This window comes from Macaca fascicularis, chromosome 19, assembly GCF_037993035.2.
Source record: "Macaca fascicularis isolate 582-1 chromosome 19, T2T-MFA8v1.1".
NCBI classification, from domain to species: Eukaryota; Metazoa; Chordata; class Mammalia; order Primates; family Cercopithecidae; genus Macaca; species Macaca fascicularis.
In genome coordinates, this window is record NC_088393.1 from 20280878 (window position 1) to 20303872 (window position 22995).

Here is a 22995-nt window from a genome sequence, read left to right on the forward strand (position 1 = left end):
TTTAATCAACCTGTTAATATTATATCAGATTCTGCATATGTAGTACAGACTACAAGGGATGTTGAGACAGCTCTAATTAAATATAGCATGGATGATCAGTTAAACCAGTTGTTCAATTTATTACAACAAACTGTAAGAAAAAGGAATTTCCCATTTTATATTACTCATATTAGAGCACACACACACTAATTTACCAGGACCTTTAACTATAGCAAATGAACAAGCTGACTTACTGGTATCCTCTGCATTCTTTTTTTTTTTTTTTTTTTTTTTGAGACGGAGTCTCGCTCTGTCACCCAGGCTGGAGTGCAGTGGCCGGATCTCAGCTCACTGCAAGCTCCGCCTCCCGGGTTCACGCCATTCTCCTGCCTCAGCCTCCCGAGTAGCTGGGACTACAGGCGCCTGCCACCTCGCCAGGCTAAGTTTTTGTATTTTTAGTAGAGACGGGGTTTCACTGTGTTACCCAGGATGGTCTCGATCTCCTGACCTCGTGATCCGCCCGTCTCGGCCTCCCAAAGTGCTGGGATTACAGGCTTGAGCCACCGCGCCTGGCCTATCCTCTGCATTCTTAAAAGCACAAGAACTTCATGCTTTGACTCATGTAAATGCAGCAGGGTTAAAAAACAAATTTGATGTCACATGGAAACAGGCAAAAGATATTGTACAACATTGTACCCAGCGTCAAGTATTACACCTGCCCACTCAAGAGGCAGGAGTGAATCCCAGAGGTCTGTGTCCTAATGCATTATGGCAAATGGATGTTACCCATGTACCTTCATTTGGAAAATTATCATATGTTCATGTAACAGTTGATACTTATTCACATTTCATATGGGCAACATGCCAGACAGGAGAAAGTACTTCCCATGTTAAAAAACATTTATTATCTTGTTTTGCTGTAATGGGAGTTCCAGAAAAAATTAAAACTGACAATGGACCAGGTTATTGTAGTAAAGCTTTCCAAAAATTCTTAAATCAGTGGAATATTACACATACAACAGGAATTCCTTATAATTCCCAAGGACAGGCCATAGTTGAAAGAACTAATAGAACACTCAAAACTCAGTTAGTTAAACAAAAAAAAAAGGGGGAGACAGTAAGGAGTGTACCACTCCTCAGATGCAGCTTAATCTAGCACTCTATACTTTAAATTTTTTAAACATTTATAGAAATCAGACTACTACTTCTGCAGAACAACATCTTACTGGTAAAAAGAACAGTCCACATGAAGGGAAACTGATTTGGTGGAAAGACAACAAAAATAAGACATGGGAAATAGGGAAGGTGATAACCTGGGGAAGAGGTTTTGCTTGTGTTTCACCAGGAGAAAATCAGCTTCCTGTTTGGATACCCACTAGACATTTGAAGTTCTACAATGAACCCATCGGAGATGCAAAGAAAAGCACCTCCACGGAGACGGAAACACTGCAATCGAGCACCATTGACTCGCATGATGAACCAAGTGATGATATCAGAAGAACAGATGAAGTCACCACGCACCAAGAAGGCGGAGCTGCCGACCTGGGCACAGTTAAAGAAGCTGACACCGTTAGCTGGAAAAAGCCTAGCTAGCACAAAGGTGACACAAACCCCAGAAAAAATGCTGCTTACAGCTTTAATGATTGTATCAACGGTGGTAAGTCTCCCCATGCCTGCAGGAGCAGCTGCAGCTAATTATACCTACTGGGCCTATGTGCCTTTCCCGCCCTTAATTCGGGCAGTTACATGGATGGATAATCCTATTGAAGTATATGTTAATAATAGTGTGTGGGTACCTGGTCCCACAGATGATCGTTGCCCTGCCAAACCGGAGGAAGAAGGAATGATGATAAATATTTCCATTGGGTATCGTTATCCTCCTATTTGCCTAGGGAGAGCACCAGGATGTTTAATGCCTGCTATTCAAAATTGGTTGGTAGAAGTACCTACTGTCAGTCCCACCAGTAGATTTACTTATCACATGGTAAGCGGAAAGTCACTCAAACCACAGGTAAACTATTTACAAGACTTTTCTTATCAAAGATCACTAAAATTTAGGCCAAAAGGGAAACCTTGCCCCAAGGAGATTTCCAAAGAATCAAAAGATTTAGTTTGGGAAGAATGTGTGGCCGATAGTGCGGTTATATTGCAAAACAATACATTCGGAACTGTTATAGATTGGGCACCTCGAGGTCAATTCTACCACAATTGCACAGGACAAACTCAATTCTGTCCCAGTGCACTAGTGAGTCCAACTGTTGATAGTGACTTAACAGAAAATTTAGACAAACATAAGCACAAAAAATTACAGTCTTTTTACCCTTGGATATGGGGAGAAAAGGGAATCTCTACTCCAAGACCAAAAATGATAAGTCCTGTTTTTGGTCTTGAACATCCAGAATTATGGAGGCTTACTGTGGCTTCATACCGCCTTAGAATTTGGTCTGGAAATCAAACTATAGAAACAAGAGATTATAAGCCATTTTACTCTATCAACCTAAATTCCAGTCTAACAGTTCCTTTACAAAGTTGTGTAAAGCCCCCTTATATGTTAGTCATAGGAAATATAGTTATTAAACCAGACTCCCAAACTATAACTTGTGAAAATTGCAGATTGTTTACTTGCATTGATTCGACTTTTGATTGGCAGCACCGTATTCTGCTGGTGAGAGCAAGAGAAGGCGTGTGGATCCCTGTGTCCATGGACCGACCATGGGAGGCCTCACCATCCATCCATATTTTGACTGAAGTATTAAAAGGCATTTTAAATAGATCCAAAAGATTCATTTTTACTTTAATTGCAGTGATTATGGGATTAATTGCAGTCACAGCTACAGCCACTGTGGCAGGAGTTGCATTGCACTCTTCTGTTCAGACAGTAAGCTTTGTTGACAATTGGCAAAAGAATTCCACAAGGTTGTGGAATTCACAATCTGGTATCGATCAAAAATTGGCAAATCAAATTAATGATCTTAAACAAACTGTCATTTGGATGGGAGATAGACTCATGAGCTTGGAACATTGTTTCCAGTTACAGTGTGACTGGAATACGTCAGATTTTTGTATTACACCCCAAGTTTATAATGAGTCTAAACATCACTGGGACAGTGGTTAGACGCCATCTACAGGGAAGAGAAGATAATCTCACTTTAGACATTTCTAAATTAAAAGAACAAATTTTTGAAGCCTCTCAAAGTCACTTAAATATTGTGCCTGGAGCTGAGGCATTAGATCAAGTGGCAAAAAATCTTTATGGATTAAACCCCACGACTTGGATTAAGTCTATTGGGAACTCTACTGCAGTAAATTTTGGAATTATGTGTCTCTGTTTAATCGGCTTGTTTTTAGTGTGCCGGACCAGTCGAAGAATCCTGCGTCAAAATCGAGAGAACGAACAGCCTTCGTCGCCATGGCACATTTATATAGAGGAAAAGGGAGGGAAAACGTTGCGGGAAGTCAGGGACCTTGAATGCGGGGACTGGCTGAAGCCACGGCAGAAAAACATAAAATGTGAAGATTTCATGGACATTTATTAGTTCTCCAAAATTAATACTTTTGTAATTTCTTATGTCTGTCTTTGATCTCTTAATTCCATCAGCTTCTTTGTAAACTGAGGAGGATATATGCCACCTCAGGACCCTGTGATGATTGCCTTAACTGCACAATTTTTTTGTGGAGCATGTGTGTTTGAACAATATGAAATCTGGGCATCTTGAAGAAAGAATAAGATAACAGCAATATTCAGGGAACAGGGAGGCAATCTTGAACTGGCCACCAGTGAGCCGGATGGAACAGAGCCATATTTCTTCTCTTTTCTTTTTTTTTTTTTTTTTTTTTTTTTTTGAGACGGAGTCTCGCTCTGTCACCCAGGCTGGAGTGCAGTGGCTGGATCTCACCTCACTGCAAGCTCCGCCTCCCGGGTTCCCGCCATTCTCCTGCCTCAGCCTCCCGAGTAGCTGGGACCACAGGCGCCGCCACCTCGCCCGGCTAATTTTTTGTGTTTTTAGTAGAGACGGGGTTTCGCCATGTTAGCCAGGATGGTCTCGATCTCCTGACCTTGTGATCCGCCCGTCTCGGCCTCCCAAAGTGCTGGGATTACAGGCTTGAGCCACCACGCCCGGCCTCTTCTCTTTTCTTATGCAAATAGGAGAAATATCACTGAATTCTTTTTCTCAGCAAGGAACATCCCTGAGAAAGAGAATGCACTCTGAGGGTAGGCCTATAAACCACCCCCTTGGAGGCGTGCCGCCTTTTATGGTTGAAGCCGAAGGGATGAAATAAGCCCCGGCCTCCTGTAGCGCTCCCAGGCTTATTAGGACAAGGAAATTCCCACCTAATAAATTTTGGTCAGACAGGTTGTCTACTCTCAAACCCTGTTTTCTGACAAGATGTTATCAATGACTATGCATGCCCCAAAATTTTAATTTTAACACCATCCTGTGATCTCATCCTGCCTCCACTTGCTTTGTGATATTCTATTACTTTGTGAAGTATGTAATCTCGGTGTCATGATGACATTGGTGGTTTTGTTGAAAAGAAAAGGGGGAAATGTGGGGAAAAGAAAGAGAGATCAGCCTGTTACTGTGTCTATATAGAAAGAAGTAGACATAAGAGACTCCATTTTGTCCTGTATTTGAGATGCTGTTAATCTGTGACCCTACCCCCAACCTTGTCCTTGCAAGAGACATGTGCTGCGGTGACTCAAGGTTTAATGGATTTTGGGCTGTGCAGGATGTGTCTTTGTTAAACAAGTGCCTGAAGGCAGCTTGCTGGTTAAAAGTCATCACCATTCTCTTAATTTCAACTACCCAGGGACACGTACACGGCCAAAGGTCCCAGGGACCTCTGCCTAGGAAAGCTAGATATTGTCCAAGGTTTCTCCCCATGTGATAGGCTGAAGTAATGCTAAGAGGTTTATGGAGATGTTTGCATATGCATCTCAAGGCACAGCATTTTCCTTTAAACTTATTCATGGCACAGAGGTTTTTGTTCATATGTCTTACTGCCGATTTCCTCCCTACAATGATCCTATTGTCCTGCCACTCCCTTATCTTTAAGATGGTAAAGATAATTATCAATAAATACTAAGGGAACTCTGTAAGCTAAGCGCTGGTCCCCTGGGCCCCCTCTTTTCTTTCTCTATACTTTGTCTCTGTGTCTCATTTCTTTTCTCAAGTCTCTCGATCCACCTAACGAGAAACACCCACAGGTGTGGAGGGGCAGGCCACCCCTTCATCTCGTTATTTACCCAATAGTCATTCAGGAGCAGGTTGTTCAGTTTCCATGTAGTTTTGTGGTTTTGAATGAATTTTTTTTTTTTTTTTTTTTTTTTTGAGACGGAGTCTGGCTCTGTCGCCCAGGCTGGAGTGCAGTGGCCGGATCTCAGCTCACTGCAAGCCCCGCCCCCTGGGTTCATGCCATTCTCCTGCCTCAGCCTCCCGAGTAGCTGGGAGTACAGGCGCCCGCCACCTCGCCCGGCTAATTTTTTTTTTTTGTATTTTAGTAGAGACGGGGTTTCACCGTGTTAGCCAGGATGGTCTCGACTCGATCTCCTGACCTCGTGATTCGCTCGTCTCGGCCTCCCAAAGTGCTGGGATTACAGGCTTGAGCCACCGCGCCCGGCCTGAATGAATTTCTTAATCGTGAATTTTTTTTTTTTTTTAGATGGAGTCTTTCTCTGTCATCCAGGCTGGAGTGCAGTGGTGCAATCTTGGCTCACTGCAAGCTCCACCTCCTGGGTTCATGCCATTCTCCTGCCTCAGCCTCCCAAGTAGCTGGGACTACAGGTGTCTGCCACCACGCCTGGCTAATTTTTTGTATTTTTTTAAGTAGAGACTCAGTTTCACCGTGTTAGCCAGGATGGTCTCGACTCGATCTCCTGACCTCGTGATTCGCTCGTCTCGGCCTCCCAAAGTGCTGGGATTACAGGCTTGAGCCACCGCGCCCGGCCTGAATGAATTTCTTAATCGTGAATTTTTTTTTTTTTTTAGATGGAGTCTTTCTCTGTCATCCAGGCTGGAGTGCAGTGGTGCAATCTTGGCTCACTGCAAGCTCCACCTCCTGGGTTCATGCCATTCTCCTGCCTCAGCCTCCCAAGTAGCTGGGACTACAGGTGTCTGCCACCACGCCTGGCTAATTTTTTGTATTTTTTTAAGTAGAGACTCAGTTTCACCGTGTTAGCCAGGATGGTCTCGATCTCCTGACCTCGTGATCCGCCCACCTCGGCCTCCCAAAGCATTGGGATTACAAGCTTGAGCCACCGCGCCTGCTTTCTTAATCCTGAATTCTAATTTGATTGCTCTGTGGTCTGAGAGACAGTTTGTTGTGATTTCTGTTCTTTTACATTTGCTGAGGAGTGCTTTACTTCCAGTTATGTGGTCAATTTTAGAATAAGTGTGATGTGGTGCTGAGGAGAATGTATATTCTGTTGATATGGGATGGAGAGTTCTGTAGATGTTTATTAGGTCCACTTGGTGCAGAGTTGAGTTCCAGTCCTGGATATCCTTGTTAACCTTATGTCTCATTGATCTGTCTAATATTGACAGTGGGGTGTTAAAGTCTCCCATTATTATTGTGTGGGAGTCTAAGTCTCTTCATAGGTCTCGAAGGGCTTGCTTTATGAATCTGGATGTTCCTGTATTGGGTGCATATATATTTAGGATACTTAGCTCTTCTCGTTGAATTGATCCCTTTACCATTATGTAATGGCCTTCTTTGTCTCTTTTGATCTTTGTTGGTTTAAAGTCTGTTTTATCAGAGACTAGGATTGCAACCCCTGCTTTTGTTTGCTTTCCATTTGCTTGGTAGATCTTCCCCCATTCCTTTATTTTGAGCCTATGTGTGTCTCTGCATATGAGATGGGTCTCCTGAATACAGCACACTGATGGGTCTTGACTCGTTATCCAATTTGCCAGTCTGTGTCTTTCAATTGGAGCATTTAGCCCATTTACATTTAAAGTTAATATTGTTATGTGTGAATTTGATCCTGTCATTATCATGTTAGCTGGTTATTTTGTCCATTAATTGATGCAGTTCCTTCATAGCATTGATGATCTTCATGATTTGGCATGTGGTTTTTTGTTGTTGTTGTTGTTGTTGTTTTGTTTGTTTGTTTGCAGTGACTGGTACTGGTTGTTCCTTTCCATGTTTAGTGCTTCCTTCACGAGCTTTTGTAAAGCAGGCCTGGTGGTGAAGAAATCTCTCAGCATTTGCTTGTCTGTAAAGGATTTTATTTCTCCTTCATTTATGAAGCTTAGTTTGACTGGATATTAAATTCTGGGTTGAAAATTCTTTTCTTTAAGGATGTTTAGTATTGGCCCCCAGTCTCTTCTGGCTTGTGAGGTTTCTGCTGAGAGATCTGCTGTTAGTCTGATGGGCTTCCCTTTGTGGGTAACCTGACCTTTCTCTCTGGCTGCCCTTAACATTTTTTCCTTCATTTTAACCTTGGTGAATCTGACAATTATATGTCTTGTGTTTGCTCTTCTCAAGGAGTATCTTTGTGGTGTTCTCTGTATTTCCTGAATTTGAACTGGCTTGCTTTGCTAGGTTGGGGATATTCTCCTGGATAATATCCTGAAGAGTGTTTTCCAACTTGGTTCCATTCTCCCCACCACTTCCAGGTGCACCAATCAAATGTAGATTTGGTCTTTTCACATAGTCCTATATTTCTTGCGGCTTTGTTCATTTCTTTTTACTCTTTTGTTTAAATTTGTCTTCTTGCTTTATTTCATTAATTTGATCTTCAATCACTGATATCCTTTCTTCCACTTGATTGAATTGGCTACTGAAGCTTGTGCATGTGTCATCAAGTTCTCGTGCCATGGTTTTGAGCTCCATCAGGTCATTTAAGGTCTTCTCTATGCTGTTTATTCTAGTCGTCTAACTTTTTTAAAGGTGTTTAGCTTCCTTGTGATGGGTTAGAACATGCTCCTTTAGCTCGAAGAAGTTTGTTATTACCGACCTTCTGAAGCCTACTTCTGTCAACTCATTAAAGTCATTCTCTGTCCAGCTTTGTTACATTGCTGGCGAGGAGCTGCAATCCTTTGGAGGAGAAGAGGTGCTCTGGCTTTTAGAATTTTCAGCTTTTCTACTCTGGTTTCTCCCCATCTTTGTGGTTTTATCTGCCTTTGGTCTTTGATGTTGGTGACCTACAGATGGGGTTTTGGTGTGGATGTCCTTTTTGTTGATGTTGATGCTCTTCTTTTCTGTTAGTTTTCCTTCTAACAGTCAGGTCCCTCAGCTGCAGGTCTGTTGGAGTTTTCTGGAGGTCCACTCCAGACCCTCTTTGCCTGGGTATCACCAGCAGATACTGCAGAACAGCAAATATTGCAGAACAGTAAATATTGCTGCCTGATCCTTCCTCAGGAAGCTTCATCCCAGAGGGGCACCCACCTGTATGAAGTGTCTGTCAGCCCCTACTGGGATGTGTTTCCTAGTTAGACTACACAGGGGTCAGGGATCCACTTGAGGAGGCAGTCTGTCCATTCTCAGAGCTCAAACACCATGCTAGGAGAACAACTGCTCTTTTCAGAGCTGTCAGACAGGGACATTTAAGTCTGCAGAAGTTTCTGCTACCTTTTGTTCAGGTATACACTGCCCACAGAGGTGGAGACTATCGAGGCAGTAGGCCTTGCTGAGCTGTGGTGGCCTCCTCCCAGTTTGAGTTTCTCGGCTGCTTTGTTTACCTACTCAAGCCTCAGCAATGGCAGATGCCCCTCCCCCTACCAGGCTGCTGCCTTGCAGGTCAATCTCAGTCTGCTGCGCTAGCAGTGAGCAAGGCTCCGTGGGTGTGGGACCCACCAAGCCAGGCACGGGAGAGAATCTCCTGGTCTGCTGGTTGCTAAGACCATGGGAAAAGCACAGTATTTGGGTGGGAGTGTCCTGTTTTTCCAGGTACAGTCTATCATGGCTTCCCTTAGCTAGGAAAGGGAAATCCCCTGACTCCTTGCACTTCCTGGGTGAGGCGACAACCCATCCTGCTTTGGCTCACCATCTGTGGGCTGCACCCACTGTCCTACCAGTCCCAATGAGATGAACCAGGTACCTCGGTTGGAAATGCAGAAATCACTTGTCTTCCACATTGATCACACTGGGAGCTACAGACCAGAGCTGTTCCTATTTGGCTATCTTGGAATGTATCAGCATCTTCCTTTTATTTCTCATATTCCATGACAGCATTTTCTCTTCCCTGGCTCTGCTCTCATTTGGTAGAATGAGGTTGTGGGTTGCATCTGTGGTTTCTAACCCAGTGTGGCTGGGCTGCAGGATGGTAGTGGGGTCCCTGAGAAGTGCATGGCTTCATGTTAATATGATCTCCTCTGTTCTTGCAGAGAGCTATGTATGTCAGCCTTCATCATCCTGTCCTTGCTGGAGATAGGTCAACTCTGGAAATCAAATATTAGCACCCCCGCTTTTTCTTTTTCTGAGATGGAGTTTCCCTCTTGTCACCCAGGCTGGAGTGCAATGGCACCATATTGGCTCACTGCAACCTCCACCTCCCAGGTTCAAGTGATTCTCCTGCCTCAGCCTTTCCAGTATCTGGGATTCCAGGCATGCCCCACCATGCCCAGCTAATTTTTTTTTTTTTTTTTGAGATAGAGTCTTGCTCAGTTGCCCAGGCTGGAGTGCGGTGGCGTGATCTCAGCTCACTGCAAGCTCCGCCTCCCAGGTTCATGCCATTCTCCTGCCTCAGCCTCCTGCTGGGGCTACAGGTGCCCGCCACTATGCCCAGCTAATTTTTTTGTATTTTTGGTAGAAATGGGGTTTCACCATGTTAGCCAGGATGGTCTCGATCTCCTGACCTCGTGATCTGCCCATCTCGGCCTCCCAAAGTGCTGGGATTCCAGGCGTGAGCCACTGTGCCTGACCAGCTAATTTTTTTTTTTTTTTTTTTTTTTTTGAGACGGAGTCTTGCTCTGTCACCCAGGCTGGAGTGCAGTGGCCGGATCTCAGCTCACCTCAAGCTCCGCCTCCCGGGTTTACGCCATTCTCCTGCCTCAGCCTCCCGAGTAGCTGGGACTACAGGCGCCCGCCACCTCGCCCGGCTAGTTTTTTGTATTTTTTAGTAGAGACAGGGTTTCACCGGGTTAGCCAGGATGGTCTCGATCTCCTGACCTCGTGATCCCCCCGTCTTGGCCTCCCAAAGTGCTAGGATTACAGGCTTGAGCCACCGCGCCCGGCCGATTTTTTTTTCTTTTGAGATGAAGTTTTGCTCTTGTTGCCCAGGCTGGAGTGCAATGGCTCGATCTTGGCTCGCCGCAATCTCCACCTCCAGGGTTCAAGTGATTCTCCAGCTTCAGCCTCCCGAGTAGCTGGAATTACAGGTGCCTGCCATCAGGCCCAGCTAATTTTTTTTGTATTTTTAGTAGAGATAGGGTTTCCACCATGTTGGCCAGGCTTGGTCCTGAACTCCCAACTTCAGGTGATAAACCTGCCTTGGTCTCCCAAAGTGCTGGGATTACAGGCCTGAGCCACCATGCCCAGCCTCGCAGTCTTTTTATACATATAGACATATATATAAGATAGGTGGTTAGATAAACATATACATGGAAAATGGGTAACATAAGTATGTCAATGTAGTTTCCCTTATTGTATATGTCCTGTGGAGAAGCCTCAGAATAAGTAGGTCGGAGGTCATTTTCCTTCCCAACTTCTGCAGCCCAGATGAGTTTAATGAGCCACTTAGACCATCTTAGATGGATATAAGTCAATTAGCTAAACTGGGAAAGTGAAGGCATCCAGGCAGGACCCAAATGGCAAATGTGAATCACATAGGCATACAGTGAGAAGGGAAGCAGGGCCCTGAAATGCTAATCTGGAACTACAGTCTTACATGGCTTTACCAAAAACATACTTCCCAGGCCATGCACCTAAACGTGAAGCTTTCTTGATATTTAAACATAACATTGTATGGTTGTGTTCCAATCTGAGATGGTATGGATCCATATAGGTGAGAGTAAGTTTATATCTGCATCCTCAGTGTAGGCTGGGAAATTTAAAATGTTTGTTGATTAATATCTTTTGTATACATAAATATCTACTTAGGCAAAGTCATATAATTCTATATGTATGCATTTATCTACCTATGTATATCTACATACAGATCTAGCTACCATTTTTTCCATATGCGTATAGAATAAAGATACAGGAGGTCAAAGGATATACAGGTATTTTTCTACTTACAGCAATGTAAAGAAAAACGTCAATAAATGCAAAAATCTTATTTGCCCTTTAAATTTTATCTATAAGAATACAAAAATGGAAGTATGCTCTGATCTGCATCTTGCTGCATTTAATGTTTTCAGAGAAAGAATTGGCTTTTATTGCTCACATCTGTTAGCAAAAATGCATTAAGGCCATGAGAGTCATTTATTGCCAAGTCAAAAATGGCCTTTTTTATTCTGGTGAACATGAAAACATGGATAAACTAGCCTTAGCTGGAAGGCCTTAACACAAATTTGCAAATGAGAAATAATTCTTTTTAAAGCTTCCCTCAATTTTAGAGCTCTTATTTTCAAACACGTGACATAGAAATAGAATCTTTTTTTTCCTTTTTTTTTTTTTTTTTTTTTGAGAGTTTCATTCTTGTTGCCCTGGCTGGAGTGCAACGGCATGATCTTGGCTCACTGCAAACTCTGCCTCCTGGGTTCAAGTGATTCTCCTGCCTCAGCCTCCTGAGTAGCTGGGATTACAGGCACATGCAACCATGCCCAGTTAATTTTGTATTTTTAGTAGAGTCAGGGTTTCTCCATATTGGTCAGGCTGGTCTGGAACTACTGACCTCAGGTGATCTGCCCACCTTGGCCTCACAAAGTGCTGGGATTACAGGCGTGAGCTAACATATCTGGCAGAAATAGAATCTTATCTTATTGTTTTGTTTGCTCAAGTAGTGACATTTTGGGTAAGAAAATTAAACACGAGGTATCTGACTTGAAGATAAACTGCTATACTGAAAGTGAATTTCTGGGTGTTTTCAGATGCTTTTTTCTGTAGATTTAGATACAGATATAAGATGTATAGATAAACATATACAGCCAGGTGTGGTGGCTCATGCCTGTAATTCCAGCATTTTGGTAGGTGGAGGCAGGTCAATCCCTTGAGGCCAGGAGTTCAAGACCAGTCACATCAACATGGCAAAACCCCGTGTCTACTAAAAATACAAACATTAGCTGGGCATGGTGGTGCACACCTGCAACCTCAGCTATTAGGAAGGCTGAGGCACAAGAATTGCTTGAACTTGGGAGGTGGAGGTTTCAGTGAACCATGATCATACCACTGCACTCTGGCCTGGGTAGCTATTAGGAAGGCTGAGGCACAAGAATTGCTTGAACTTGGGAGGTGGAGGTTTCAGTGAACCATGATCATACCACTGCACTCTGGCCTGGGTGACAGAGTGAGACTGTCTCAAAAAACAAAAAGCAAAAAACAAAACTATATGCAAAGACACAAGAGCGAGACAGAGTCTTACTCTGTTGTCCAGGCTGGAGTGCAATGGTGCAATCTTGGCTCACTGCAACCTCCACCTCCCGGGTTCAAGCAATTCTCCTATCTCAGCCTCCCCAGTAGCTGGGATTACAGGCACCTGCCATCATGCCCAGCTAATTTTTGTGTTTTCATAGAGACAGGGTTTCACCATGTTCACCAGGCTGGTCTCGAACTCCTTACCTCAGGTGATCCACCCACCTCGGCCTCCCAAAGTGCTAGGATTACAGGTGTGAGCCACCGCACCCAATCTAAAGTAGGGTCTTTATAGTAATGGGAAGAAAGTCTAGGTCTCTTTTTAGAAGACAGATTGTGATACTGAAAGCAAATATAACAGTACATGGTGTCTGGCCACATTTCTTTTCTTTCCTTTTTTTTTTTCTTTTTGAGATTCTCTGTAGCCAGGCTGGAGTGCAGTGGTGCAACATTGGCTCACTGCAACCTTTGCCTCCCGCATTCAAGCAATTCTCTAGCTTAGCCTCCCAAGTAGGTGGGATTACAGGTGCCTGCCACCACACCTGGCTAATTTTTTTTTTTTTTTTTTTTGTATTTTTAGTAGATGCAGGGTTTCACCATTTTGGCCAGGATGGTATTGATCTCCTGACCTTGTGATCCACCTGCCTCGGCCTCCCAAAGTGCTGGGATTACAGGTGTGAGCCACTGCACCTGGCCTAATTTTTGAATTTTTAGTAAAGATGGGGTTTCACCATCTTGGCCAGGCTGGTCTTGAACTCCTGACCTTGGTGATCCACCTGCCTCGGCCTCCCAAAGTGCTGGAATTACAGGCATGAGCCACCGCACCTGGCCAAATTGGGCATTTAATCCTAACTAGAATGTGATAAGCTGAGATCTACTGAGATAAGAATTGCCTCTTAAACTTTAATGTGCAGAGAAATCATCTGGTAATTCAGGCCCCACTCTAATTTGATTCTACAGGTGTTTTTTTTTGTTTGTTTTGTTTTGAGACATAGTCTTTCTCTGTCACCCAGGCTGGAGTGCAGTGGTGCAATCTCAGTCCAACTTCTGCCTCCCAGTTTACAGGCATCCGCCTCCACACCCAGCTGGCTAATTTTTGTATTTTTAGTAGAGATGGGATTTCACAATATTGGTCAGGCTGATCTTGAACTCTTGACCTCAGGTGATCCGCCTGCCTCGGCTTCCCAAAGTGCTGGGATGACTGGCATGAGCCACTATACCCGGCTGATTCTGCAGGTTTGAAAGGGGTCCATTGTTTGGCTTCATTCACAGCTAATGCTGAGCTTGCTTGCCCTAGATCACTTATAGCAGCACTCACCTAGACAAAGCGCCACAGTACACAGTCTGAAAGGCCGAGGCGGGTGGATCACCTGGTCTAGAACTCCTGACCTCAAGTGTGATTCATCTGCCTTGGCCTCCCAAAGTGCTGGGATTACAGGCGTGAGCCACCACACAAGAGAAAAGCCTTGTATTGCCTTTCTCTGATTCTGTTTGAGGGTAATACTAGGTTCCTAAAATATACTGGGAAGTGTTCCTTCCTCTTATATTTTCTGAACAACATTGAGTAGAAATAGTATTAATTCCTTTTTAAACACTGGAAAACTCAGTAAAACTATTTGGGTCTGAATTTACTTATTTATTTATTTTTAATTTAAAAATTATTATTACTTCAGTTTCTTTCTAGTGTAGGGCAATTCAAAAATACCAGTTTTTTAATTGAGTAATTGTGGTAGTCAGGAGTTTGAGACCAGCCTGGCCAACATGGAGAAACCCCGTCTCTACTGAAAATACAAAAATTAGCCGGGCATGGTGGCGGGAACGATAATCTCAGCTACTCGCCTGGCTGAGGCAGGAGAATCGCTTGAATCCGGGTGGCGGAGGTTGCAGTGAGCCGAGATCACTCCACTTCACTCCAGCCTGGGTGAAAGGGTGAAACTCCTTCTCAAAGTACAAAACCAAACCAAACCATGTGGCACCTATGCACGTGGCAAGATGAGGAGGTATAGGGAGACCACAGCACATTTCTAGGGCTCTTCTTTTGTTTTAAATAGTGCCTGTGGGGAAAGTCTGTGTGATCCAGTGCACACATCCCTTCCCTATCCATCTGTTTTCATCCTACTCCTTTCTGTGCCCTCTTTAGGTGAAGGTGTCTGATTACCCTCGCCTACAAGTGTTGCTTGGGGATGTTGTAATGTAACCATATCCATCCTCTCAAAATGAGGATTAATAGAGAAGAGAGTCTTGGGACTTGTGTTCAGATGCACTGCTGTTTGGCGTGTGGCTGCTCTCATCAGTCCATAGCAGCTGTCTGAAAAGATTGGTCCTGATGTAGCCACAGCTGGTGTTCACAGGGCTGGGTGCTTCTTGTGGTTTGGTGTCTTTTGCTTAGATTTTGTGGCTCTGACTCTCTTCTGCTTATTCATTCCTGGCAGTATCTGCGGGGTTGCCTGGTTTGTTCCAGTTGTTTCCTGGAAGCTTGTTGTGTAACTGTATTACCCAGGATCTTTGGGATTCTATTCTCACTAGACCAGTCACTGTCCACTGGCCCTGTCCTTATCTTGCTGGAGCCCCTATGTTCATCCTCTCCAGTGGAGCTGGGAAGAATTCTAGTTACTTAGAAATCTTCTAATTCTGATGCTGCTGGGTCATTTATGAAGCTGGAAATCTTGTCTTCAGGTTCATGGACGTTATTCTTTTTGCTTATTTTGATGTCTGATGCTATTTTATTAATAATGTGAACATGCAGTTGCAGGCACATTTAAATATTAGTGATTTTTTTTTTTTTTCAGACAGATCTCCTCCTGTCACCCAGGCTGGAGTACAGTGGTGTGATCTTGGCTCACTGCAACCTCCCCCTCCTGACTTCAAATGATTCTCCCACCTCAGCTGGGATTACAGGCACCCACCACTACACTTGGCAAAGTTTTGTATTTTTTTTTTTTTTTTTTTTTTGATACGGAGTATTGCTCTGTCACCCAAACTGGGCGATCTTGGCTCACTGGGCGATCTTGGCTCACTGCAACCCATGCCTGCTACGTTCAAGCAATTTTCCTGCCTCAGCCTCCCGAGTAACTGGGATTACAGGCATGCACCATCATAATCAGCTAATGTTTGTATTTTTGTAGAGATGGGGTTTTACCGTGTTGGCCAGGCTGGTCTGGAACTCCTGAACTCAGGTGATCCGCCCACCTCGGCCTCCCAAAGTGCTGGAATTACAGGCATGAGCCACCACACCTGGCAAATTTTTGCATTTTTCATAAAGATAGGTTTCCGCTATGTTGACCAGGCTGGTCTAGAACTGCTGACCCCAAGTGATTCATCTGCCTTGGCCTCCCAAAGTGCTGGGATTATAGGCGTGATCCACTGCACAAGAGAAAGGCCTTGTATTGCCTTTCTCTGATCCTGTTTGAGGGTAATACTAGGTTCCTAAAATGTTTTGGGAAGTGTTCCTTCCTCTCATATTTTCTGAACAATATTGAGTAGAAATGGTGTTAATTCCTTTTTAAATACTGGAAAACTCAGTAAAACTATTCGGGTCTGAATTTATTTATTTATTTATTTATTTATTTATTTATTTAATTTATTTATTTTTTTTGAGACGGAGTCTCGCTCTGTCCCCCAGGCTGGAGTGCAGTGGCCGGATCTCAGCTCACTGCAAGCTCCACCTCCCGGGTTCACGCCATTCTCCTGCCTCAGCCTCCCGAGTAGCTGGGACCACAGGCGCCCGCCACCGCTCCCAGCTAATTTTTGTATTTTTTTAGTAGAGACGGGGTTTCACGTGTTAGTCAGGATGGTCTCGATCTCCTGAACTCGTGATCCGCCCGTCTCGGCCTCCCAAAGTGCTGGGATTACAGGCTTGAGCCACCGCGCCCAGCCTATTTATTTATTTTTAATTTAAAAATTATTATTTCAGGCTGGGCGTGGTGGCTCACGCCTATAATCCCAGCACTTTGGGAGACCGAGGCAGGTGGATCACAAGGTCAGCAGATCGAGACCATCCTGGCTAACACAGTGAAACCCCGTCTCTGCTAAAAATTCAAAAAATTAGCTGGGCGTGGTGGCAGGCACCTGTGGTCCCAGCTGCTCGGGAGGCTGAGGCAGGAGAATGGCGTGAACCCGGGAGGCGGAGTTTGCAGTTAGATGAGATAGCGCCACTGCACTGCAGCCTGGGCAACAGAGCGAGACTCAGTCTCAAAGAAAAAAAAAAAAATTATTATTTCAGTTTCTAGTGTAGGGCAATTCAAAAATATCAGTTTTTTAATTGGATAATTGTGGTAGTTTATGTTTTGAGGGATTAAATCACTTCATCTAAGCTGTTAAATTTTATGTGTATGGAGTTGTTCCTATTGAAGTTCCAACCCTCATTGGGACTGGGTGTGGAAATAGAGCTTTCTAAGAGGCAATTAAAGTTAAATAAGGTCATGAGAGTAAGGCCATAATCCAGTATGACTATCCTCATAAGAAGAGATAGAGGCTGGGCACTGTGGCTCACGCCTGTAATCCCAGCACTTTGGGAGGCCAAGGGAGGTGGATCACTTGAGGCCAGAAGTTTGAGACCAGCCTGGCCAACATGGTGAAAGCTTGCCTCTACTAAGAAAAAAAAAATTAGCTGGGGTTGGTGGTGCACACCTGTAATCCCACACCTGTACTCAGGTCACTGAGGCAAGAGAATCACTTGCACCTGGGAGGTGGAGGTTGCAGTGATCCAAGTTTGCACCACTGCACTCAAACCTGGGTGACAGAGCAAGACTCTGTCTCAAGAAGAAAAAAAGAGAAGGGACAAAGAGACATTAATTATAATATATTATTATATATAATAATGTATATTTATATAATTATATATTTAACACTGAAGATTATAAATGTAGTCTCAATTTAGAATAAATTAACAAAAGATTTGTTTTTGAAAAAAGCAAATGTATAAAATTAATGGGTAACAGATGCCATTAGCTGCTAAAAAATAGTATGACTAAATTCAGTAAATATCTAGCCATGCAAATAACAGCCCAATTAAATGAAGACCCGAATAGGTGCATGTGGAAAGCATTGCTGTGCAGTGTTTTCTCAGCATTTTCTTCTGCCTTTTTACAGAGATACCAATTTCCCCTGGGTGACTCAGGGTGCATACTGGGAACTGAGAATGCTGTGTTCTGAGTGATTACTGAAAACATGGTTAATAACTTCTTCCATATCATAATAAAATGTTAAAAATCTTACTCTGCCTCAGAAAAGCTTTCAGTAAAAGATTATCTATAGTACTCAATTTGGGTTCATGGAAAATTTCAATATTCCAGAAAATTCAGGTACTTAAATGTCAATGAAATCCCATAAAACATATTTGAATAAGATAAAGTCTTCTTAGCTAATAATTTTATATTACCCATAAATTTAGAAAAAAATAGAAAACCAGGGCTTTAAGCCAAATAACAGCGTTGACACATGAGTAGCACCCAAACAAGTACTCTTCATGATCGTTGTTAAAGTAGCAATAGCACCACGTGCTTTCCAGGGACTTGCTGACCTGTTTTCCACTGATATAAAGTGGAGAAGCCATTAAAATAGCAAAGGAGAGTGATATAAATTAAATACTTATATGAAATAAAATGTTAAACATAGCATTTGATGTTGTACAACTATAGGTGAGACTATTAGTGTGAGGTCATATTTTTACTTATATTGACAAAATAACAATTCGCAATATTCTTATTTAGAATAATTTTTTATTTTATTTTATTTTATTTTTTTTAAGACGGAGTCTCGCTCTGTCGCCCAGGCTGGGGTGCAGCGGCCTGATCTCAGCTCACTGCAAGCTCCACCTCCCGGGTTTATGCCATTCTCCTGCCTCAGCCTCCCGAGTAGCTGGGACTACAGGTGCCCACCACCTCGCCCGGCTAGTTTTTTGTATTTTTTAGTAGAGACGGGGTTTCACCGTGTTAGCCAGGATGGTCTCGATCTCCTGACCTCGTGATCCGCCCGTCTCGGCCTCCCAAAGTGCTGGGATTACAGGCTTGAGCCACCGCGCCCGGCCTAATTTTTTTTTTTTTTAGACAGAGTCTTGCTCTTGTTGCCCAGGCTGGTGAGCAGTGGCATGATCTCAGCTCACTGCAACCTCCGCCTCCTGGGTTCAAGTGATTCTCCTGCCTCAGCCTCCTGAGTAGCTGGGATTACAGGTGCCCACCACCACGCCTGGCTAATTTTTGTATTTTTAGTAAAGACGGGGTTTTGCCATGTTGGCCAGGCTAGCCTTGAACTCCTGACCTTGTGATCTACCCGCCCTGGCCTCCTAAAGTGCTGGGATTACAGGCATGAGGCACCACACCCAGCCAGAATAAGATTTCTTTTCTGCTGTATATTTGCTACCCTTTGATCAAACATTATGGGAGCCCAATAGAAATCAACAAAATGAATATTTGACCACAAGCATTATTGATGCATATGCTTGTTTTTCTTAAAATCTATTAGTTTTTTATGAAAGATTTATACTTTTTCTCCAGTTTATTGTTTATTGCTGAGAAGTAGCTGTCCTTCCAGAAAACTGCTATCCTCAGCTGTACACATTGACTAATAGTCGATGGAAGTGAAGTGGATAAAAAGCAAATGTGCCCTCTCTGTATCTTTTTTCATCCATTGCCTGAAGAACAGGAGGATGCAGACAATGAAAGAAAATATAATCCCTGAAAGATCATGAAGAAGCTCTCTTAATCAGACAAAAAAACCTCATAGGGGATTCTTTTTTTCCATTATTGTACTCTCTGCTTCTATGAGTTTAAATTTTTTTTACACTTTACATAGAAATCAGATTATGTGGGCCAAATATGGTGGCTCACGCTTGTAATCCCAGCACTTTGAGAGACCGAGGTGGGTGTATCACTTGAGGTAAGGAGTTTGAGACCAGCCTGGCCAACATGGCTAAAACTTGTCTCCACTAAAAATATAAAAATTAGCGGGGTGTGGTGGCACGTGCCCATAATCCCAGGTACTGGGAAGGCTGAGGCAGGAGAATCACTTGAACTCTGGAGCGGAGGTTGCAGTGAGCCGAGATGATGCCACTGCACTCCAGCCTGGTCAACAAGAGCGAAACCCCATCTCAAAAAAACAAAACAAAACAAAAAAGGATGATTTTTTTAAATTTTTTTCTGTGCTGGGTTATTTTACTTAGCATAATATCTTTCAGGTTCATTAATGTTCTTGCAAATAACAAGACTTTCTTATTTTTAGGGGCTGAAAAGCAGTTCATTGTGTACATATACCACATCTTCTTTCTCCATTCACCTATTGATGGACACTGAGGTTGATTCCATACTTTAGCTATTGTGAGTAATCCACTTCCTTCCTTCTATTTGTGTTTTTTTGTTTTGTTTTGTTTTTATTTTGTTTTGTTTGAGATGGAGTCTCATTCTGTCACCCAAGCTGGAGTATAGTGGCACTATCTTGGCTCACTGCAACCTTTGCCTCCCAGGTTCAAGAAATTCTCATGCCTCAGCCTCCCAAGTAGCTGAGATTACAGGTGTGTACCACCGCACCAGGCTAATTGTTGTATTTTTAGTAGAGGCAGGGTTTCACATGTTGGCCAGGCTGTCTTTCATTTGTTTGTATATTTCTTTCTTCCTTTCCTTCCTTATTTCTAGAAGAATTTTAATTTTGAAATACAAGTTATGACTGTTAAAATCCTTCATTTCTCTGTCTTTTTTTGAGATGGAGTCTTGCTCTGTAACCCAGGCTGGAGTGCAGTAATGTGATGTTGGCTCACTGCAACCTCCACCTCCTGCATCCCAGTTCAAGAAATCCTCCTGCCTCAGCCTCCCAAGTAGCTGGGATTACAGGCACATGCCACCATGCCCAGCTAATTTTTTAGTAGACGTGGGGTTTCACCATGTTGGCCAGGCTGGTCTTGAACTCCTGACCTCGTGATCTGCCTGCCTTGGACTCACAAAGTGCTGGGATTATAGGCATGAGCCTATAATGTTTTTATTTTTTTATTTTTATTTTTATTTTTTTTTTGAGACAGAGTCTCGCTCTGTCGCCGGGGCTGGAGTGTAGTGGCTGGATCTCAGCTCACTGCAAGCTCCGCCTCCCGGGTTTACGCCATTCTCCTGCCTCAGCCTCCTGTGTAGCTGGGACTACAGGCGCCCGCCACCTCGCCCGGCTAGTTTTTTGTATTTTTTTAGTAGAGACGGGGTTTCACCGTGTTCGCCAGGATGGTCTCGATCTCCTGACCTCGTGATCCGCCCGTCTCGGCCTCCCAAAGTGCTGGGATTACAGGCTTGAGCCACCGCGCCCGGCCTATAATGTTTTTAAAAAAATTTGTAGTGGCCATTATAATGGGCATTAGGTTATTTGGTTTGTCATTGTGTTTTTTTTCTTTCTCCACAAATTAGTAATTTTGTGTGTCCTTTCAAATGCATTTTCCCATTTGTGTTTTTTTGATGAAAACTTTATCCATTTCTAAATTGAGTTGATTCAACTTTACTGTTTAAAGAGTTGTTTATATATTTTGAATATTAACTCCTTTAACATATAATATACAAATGTTTTCACCTATTTTCTAAGGGATGTTGTCACTCTTGAATTTTTTTTGATGTGCAGAAATTTTGAAGTCTCGTGTAGTTAAACTTTTATTTGTTGCTCATGCATTTAATGTCATATCTAAGAAAATAATGCCAAGACCGATGTCATGCCTTTTTCTTGTATTTTTCCTAAACAATGTGTTAGTTTTTTTATGTCTTTGTATTTTATTTAAAATATGTTTTGTATCATTCAAGGAAATAATGCAACTTTATTTTATCGGTGTTGATACTGTAGCTTTTAACTGTTGGTTGTATTCACATCTTTGAACAATGAAATTTTTTACCCCTGAGCAAGAATATGATGAAGAGTGTATTTTATATTCACATATTTTTGAATTTGCCAGTTTGACTTTTGCTTTTAATTCCTAGTTTTATTCAGTTTTTGTTAGAAAACACACAGCGTATAATTTTAGTCTTTTAAAATGATTTGTTGTTGTTTTGAGACAAGATCTTACCATCACCCAGGCTGGAGAGTGCAGTAGCATAATTTGGCTCACTGTAGCCTTGGCCTCCTGGGCTCAAGTGATCCTTTCACGTCAGTTTCCTGAGTAGCTAGAACTACAGACATGCACTACCATACAGCCTCCCCCTCCTGGGTTCAAGCGATTCTCCTGCCTCAGCCTCCGGAGTAGCTGGGACTACAGGTGTGCACCAGCACGTCCGGCTAATTTTTTGTATTTTTAGTAGAGATGGGGTTTCACCGTGCTGGCCAGGCTGGTCTTTAACTCCCGACCTCAAGTAGTCTGCCCACTTTGGCCTCCCAAAGTGCTGGGATTACAGGCGTAAGCCAACACACCTGTTCCTAAATGATTTCTTTCTATCTCCTATAACAGTTTGAAATTACTTAAAGGTTGTTTCAAATTGAAAAATTAAGAAGAATATAGATATAAATAAAATATAAATAGTTTAAAAATTACAGGGGATTACAAATTAAAAATGTAAATCTCGAGAGGTCAGAAATGACAAATTTTGTTTATTTACAAGGTTTTATTTATTCATTTTTGGAGACTGCAGTCTCACTTCGTCTCCCAGGCTTGAGTGCAGTGGTGCCATCTCGGCTCACGGCAACCTCTGCCTCCCGGGTTCAAGCGATTCTCCTGCCTCAGCCTCCTGAGTAGCTGGGACCACAGGTGCATGCCACCACGCCCGGCTAATTTTTTGTATTTTTAGTAGAGACAGGGTTTGACGGTGTTAGCCAGGATGGTCTCGATCTCCTGACCCAGTGATCTGCCCGCCTCAGCCTCCCAAAGTACTGGGTTTACAGGCCTCAGTCACCGCACCCGGCTTTACAAGGTCTTATTAAAATTAGCTTTAGTATTGATAATACACTGTTACCAAAGTAAAAGTTGATTTTCTCTTGAACAAACATTTCATGTATTATTAATATGACAGCAAAGTACTTCTATTCACCTTTTTCAAAAAGAGAGAGAATACGAGATAGAATTTTCCCATGCTCTGGTATAGGATGCTCAGCTCAGGGAGGAAGCCCTGTTTGAAAAGGCTGCAGCTAGGCCGGGCTCGGTGGCTCACGCCTGTAATCCCAGCCCTTTGGGAGGCCGAGGCTGGCGGATCACCCGAGATCGGGAGCTCAAGACCAGCCCGACCAACATGGAGAAACCCCGTCTCTACCAAAAGTACAAAACATTAGACAGAGGTGGTGGCACATGCCTGTAATCCCAGCTACATGGGAGGCTGAGGAAGAATTGCTTGAACCCGGGAGGTGGAGGTTGCGGTGAGCCAACATCGTGCCATTGCACTCTAGCCTGGGCAATAAGAGCTAAACTCCGTCTCAGGGGGGGAAAGAAAGAACGAAAGAAAGAAAAGGCTGCAGCCTAGGCTGCCACTCTTTCTTCACTCAGCCCAGTATGTGATCACATCTTCTGTCACTCAGCGACTGAGGGGGCGGGGCCTTAAGCATTATCCAATCAGGGACGCTGGGCTGGAAACCGTCCAATCAGGAACGCAGCTGGAACGAACAGAATGGTTTATGGGG

At 43.4% G+C, this 22995-nt stretch overlaps 1 protein-coding gene across 1 annotated transcript; it reads left to right on the plus strand.

Annotated features, from left to right (window-relative positions):
• The first annotated feature begins 1090 nt into the window (after positions 1 to 1090).
• LOC123570360 (endogenous retrovirus group K member 8 Rec protein-like) lies at positions 1091 to 5080 on the plus strand. Its single transcript, XM_065536221.2, has 2 exons — positions 1091 to 1636; positions 3328 to 5080. The coding sequence occupies exons 1-2, from the start codon at positions 1376 to 1378 to the stop codon at positions 3403 to 3405; spliced, it is 339 nt and encodes a 112-aa protein (XP_065392293.1). The 5' UTR covers positions 1091 to 1375; the 3' UTR covers positions 3406 to 5080.
• Positions 5081 to 22995: the final 17915 nt, after the last annotated feature.

What these genes read in the sequence shown, in the direction of transcription:
- LOC123570360 (XM_065536221.2), top strand. Translation starts at nt 1,376, where the DNA reads ATGAACCCATCGGAGATGCAAAGAAAAGCACCTCCACGGAGACGGAAA. An exon ending in TAATGATTGTATCAACGGTG is followed by an intron (nt 1,637 to 3,327) that starts GTAAGTCTCCCC and finishes GCTTGTTTTTAG; the next exon opens with TGTGCCGGACCAGTCGAAGA.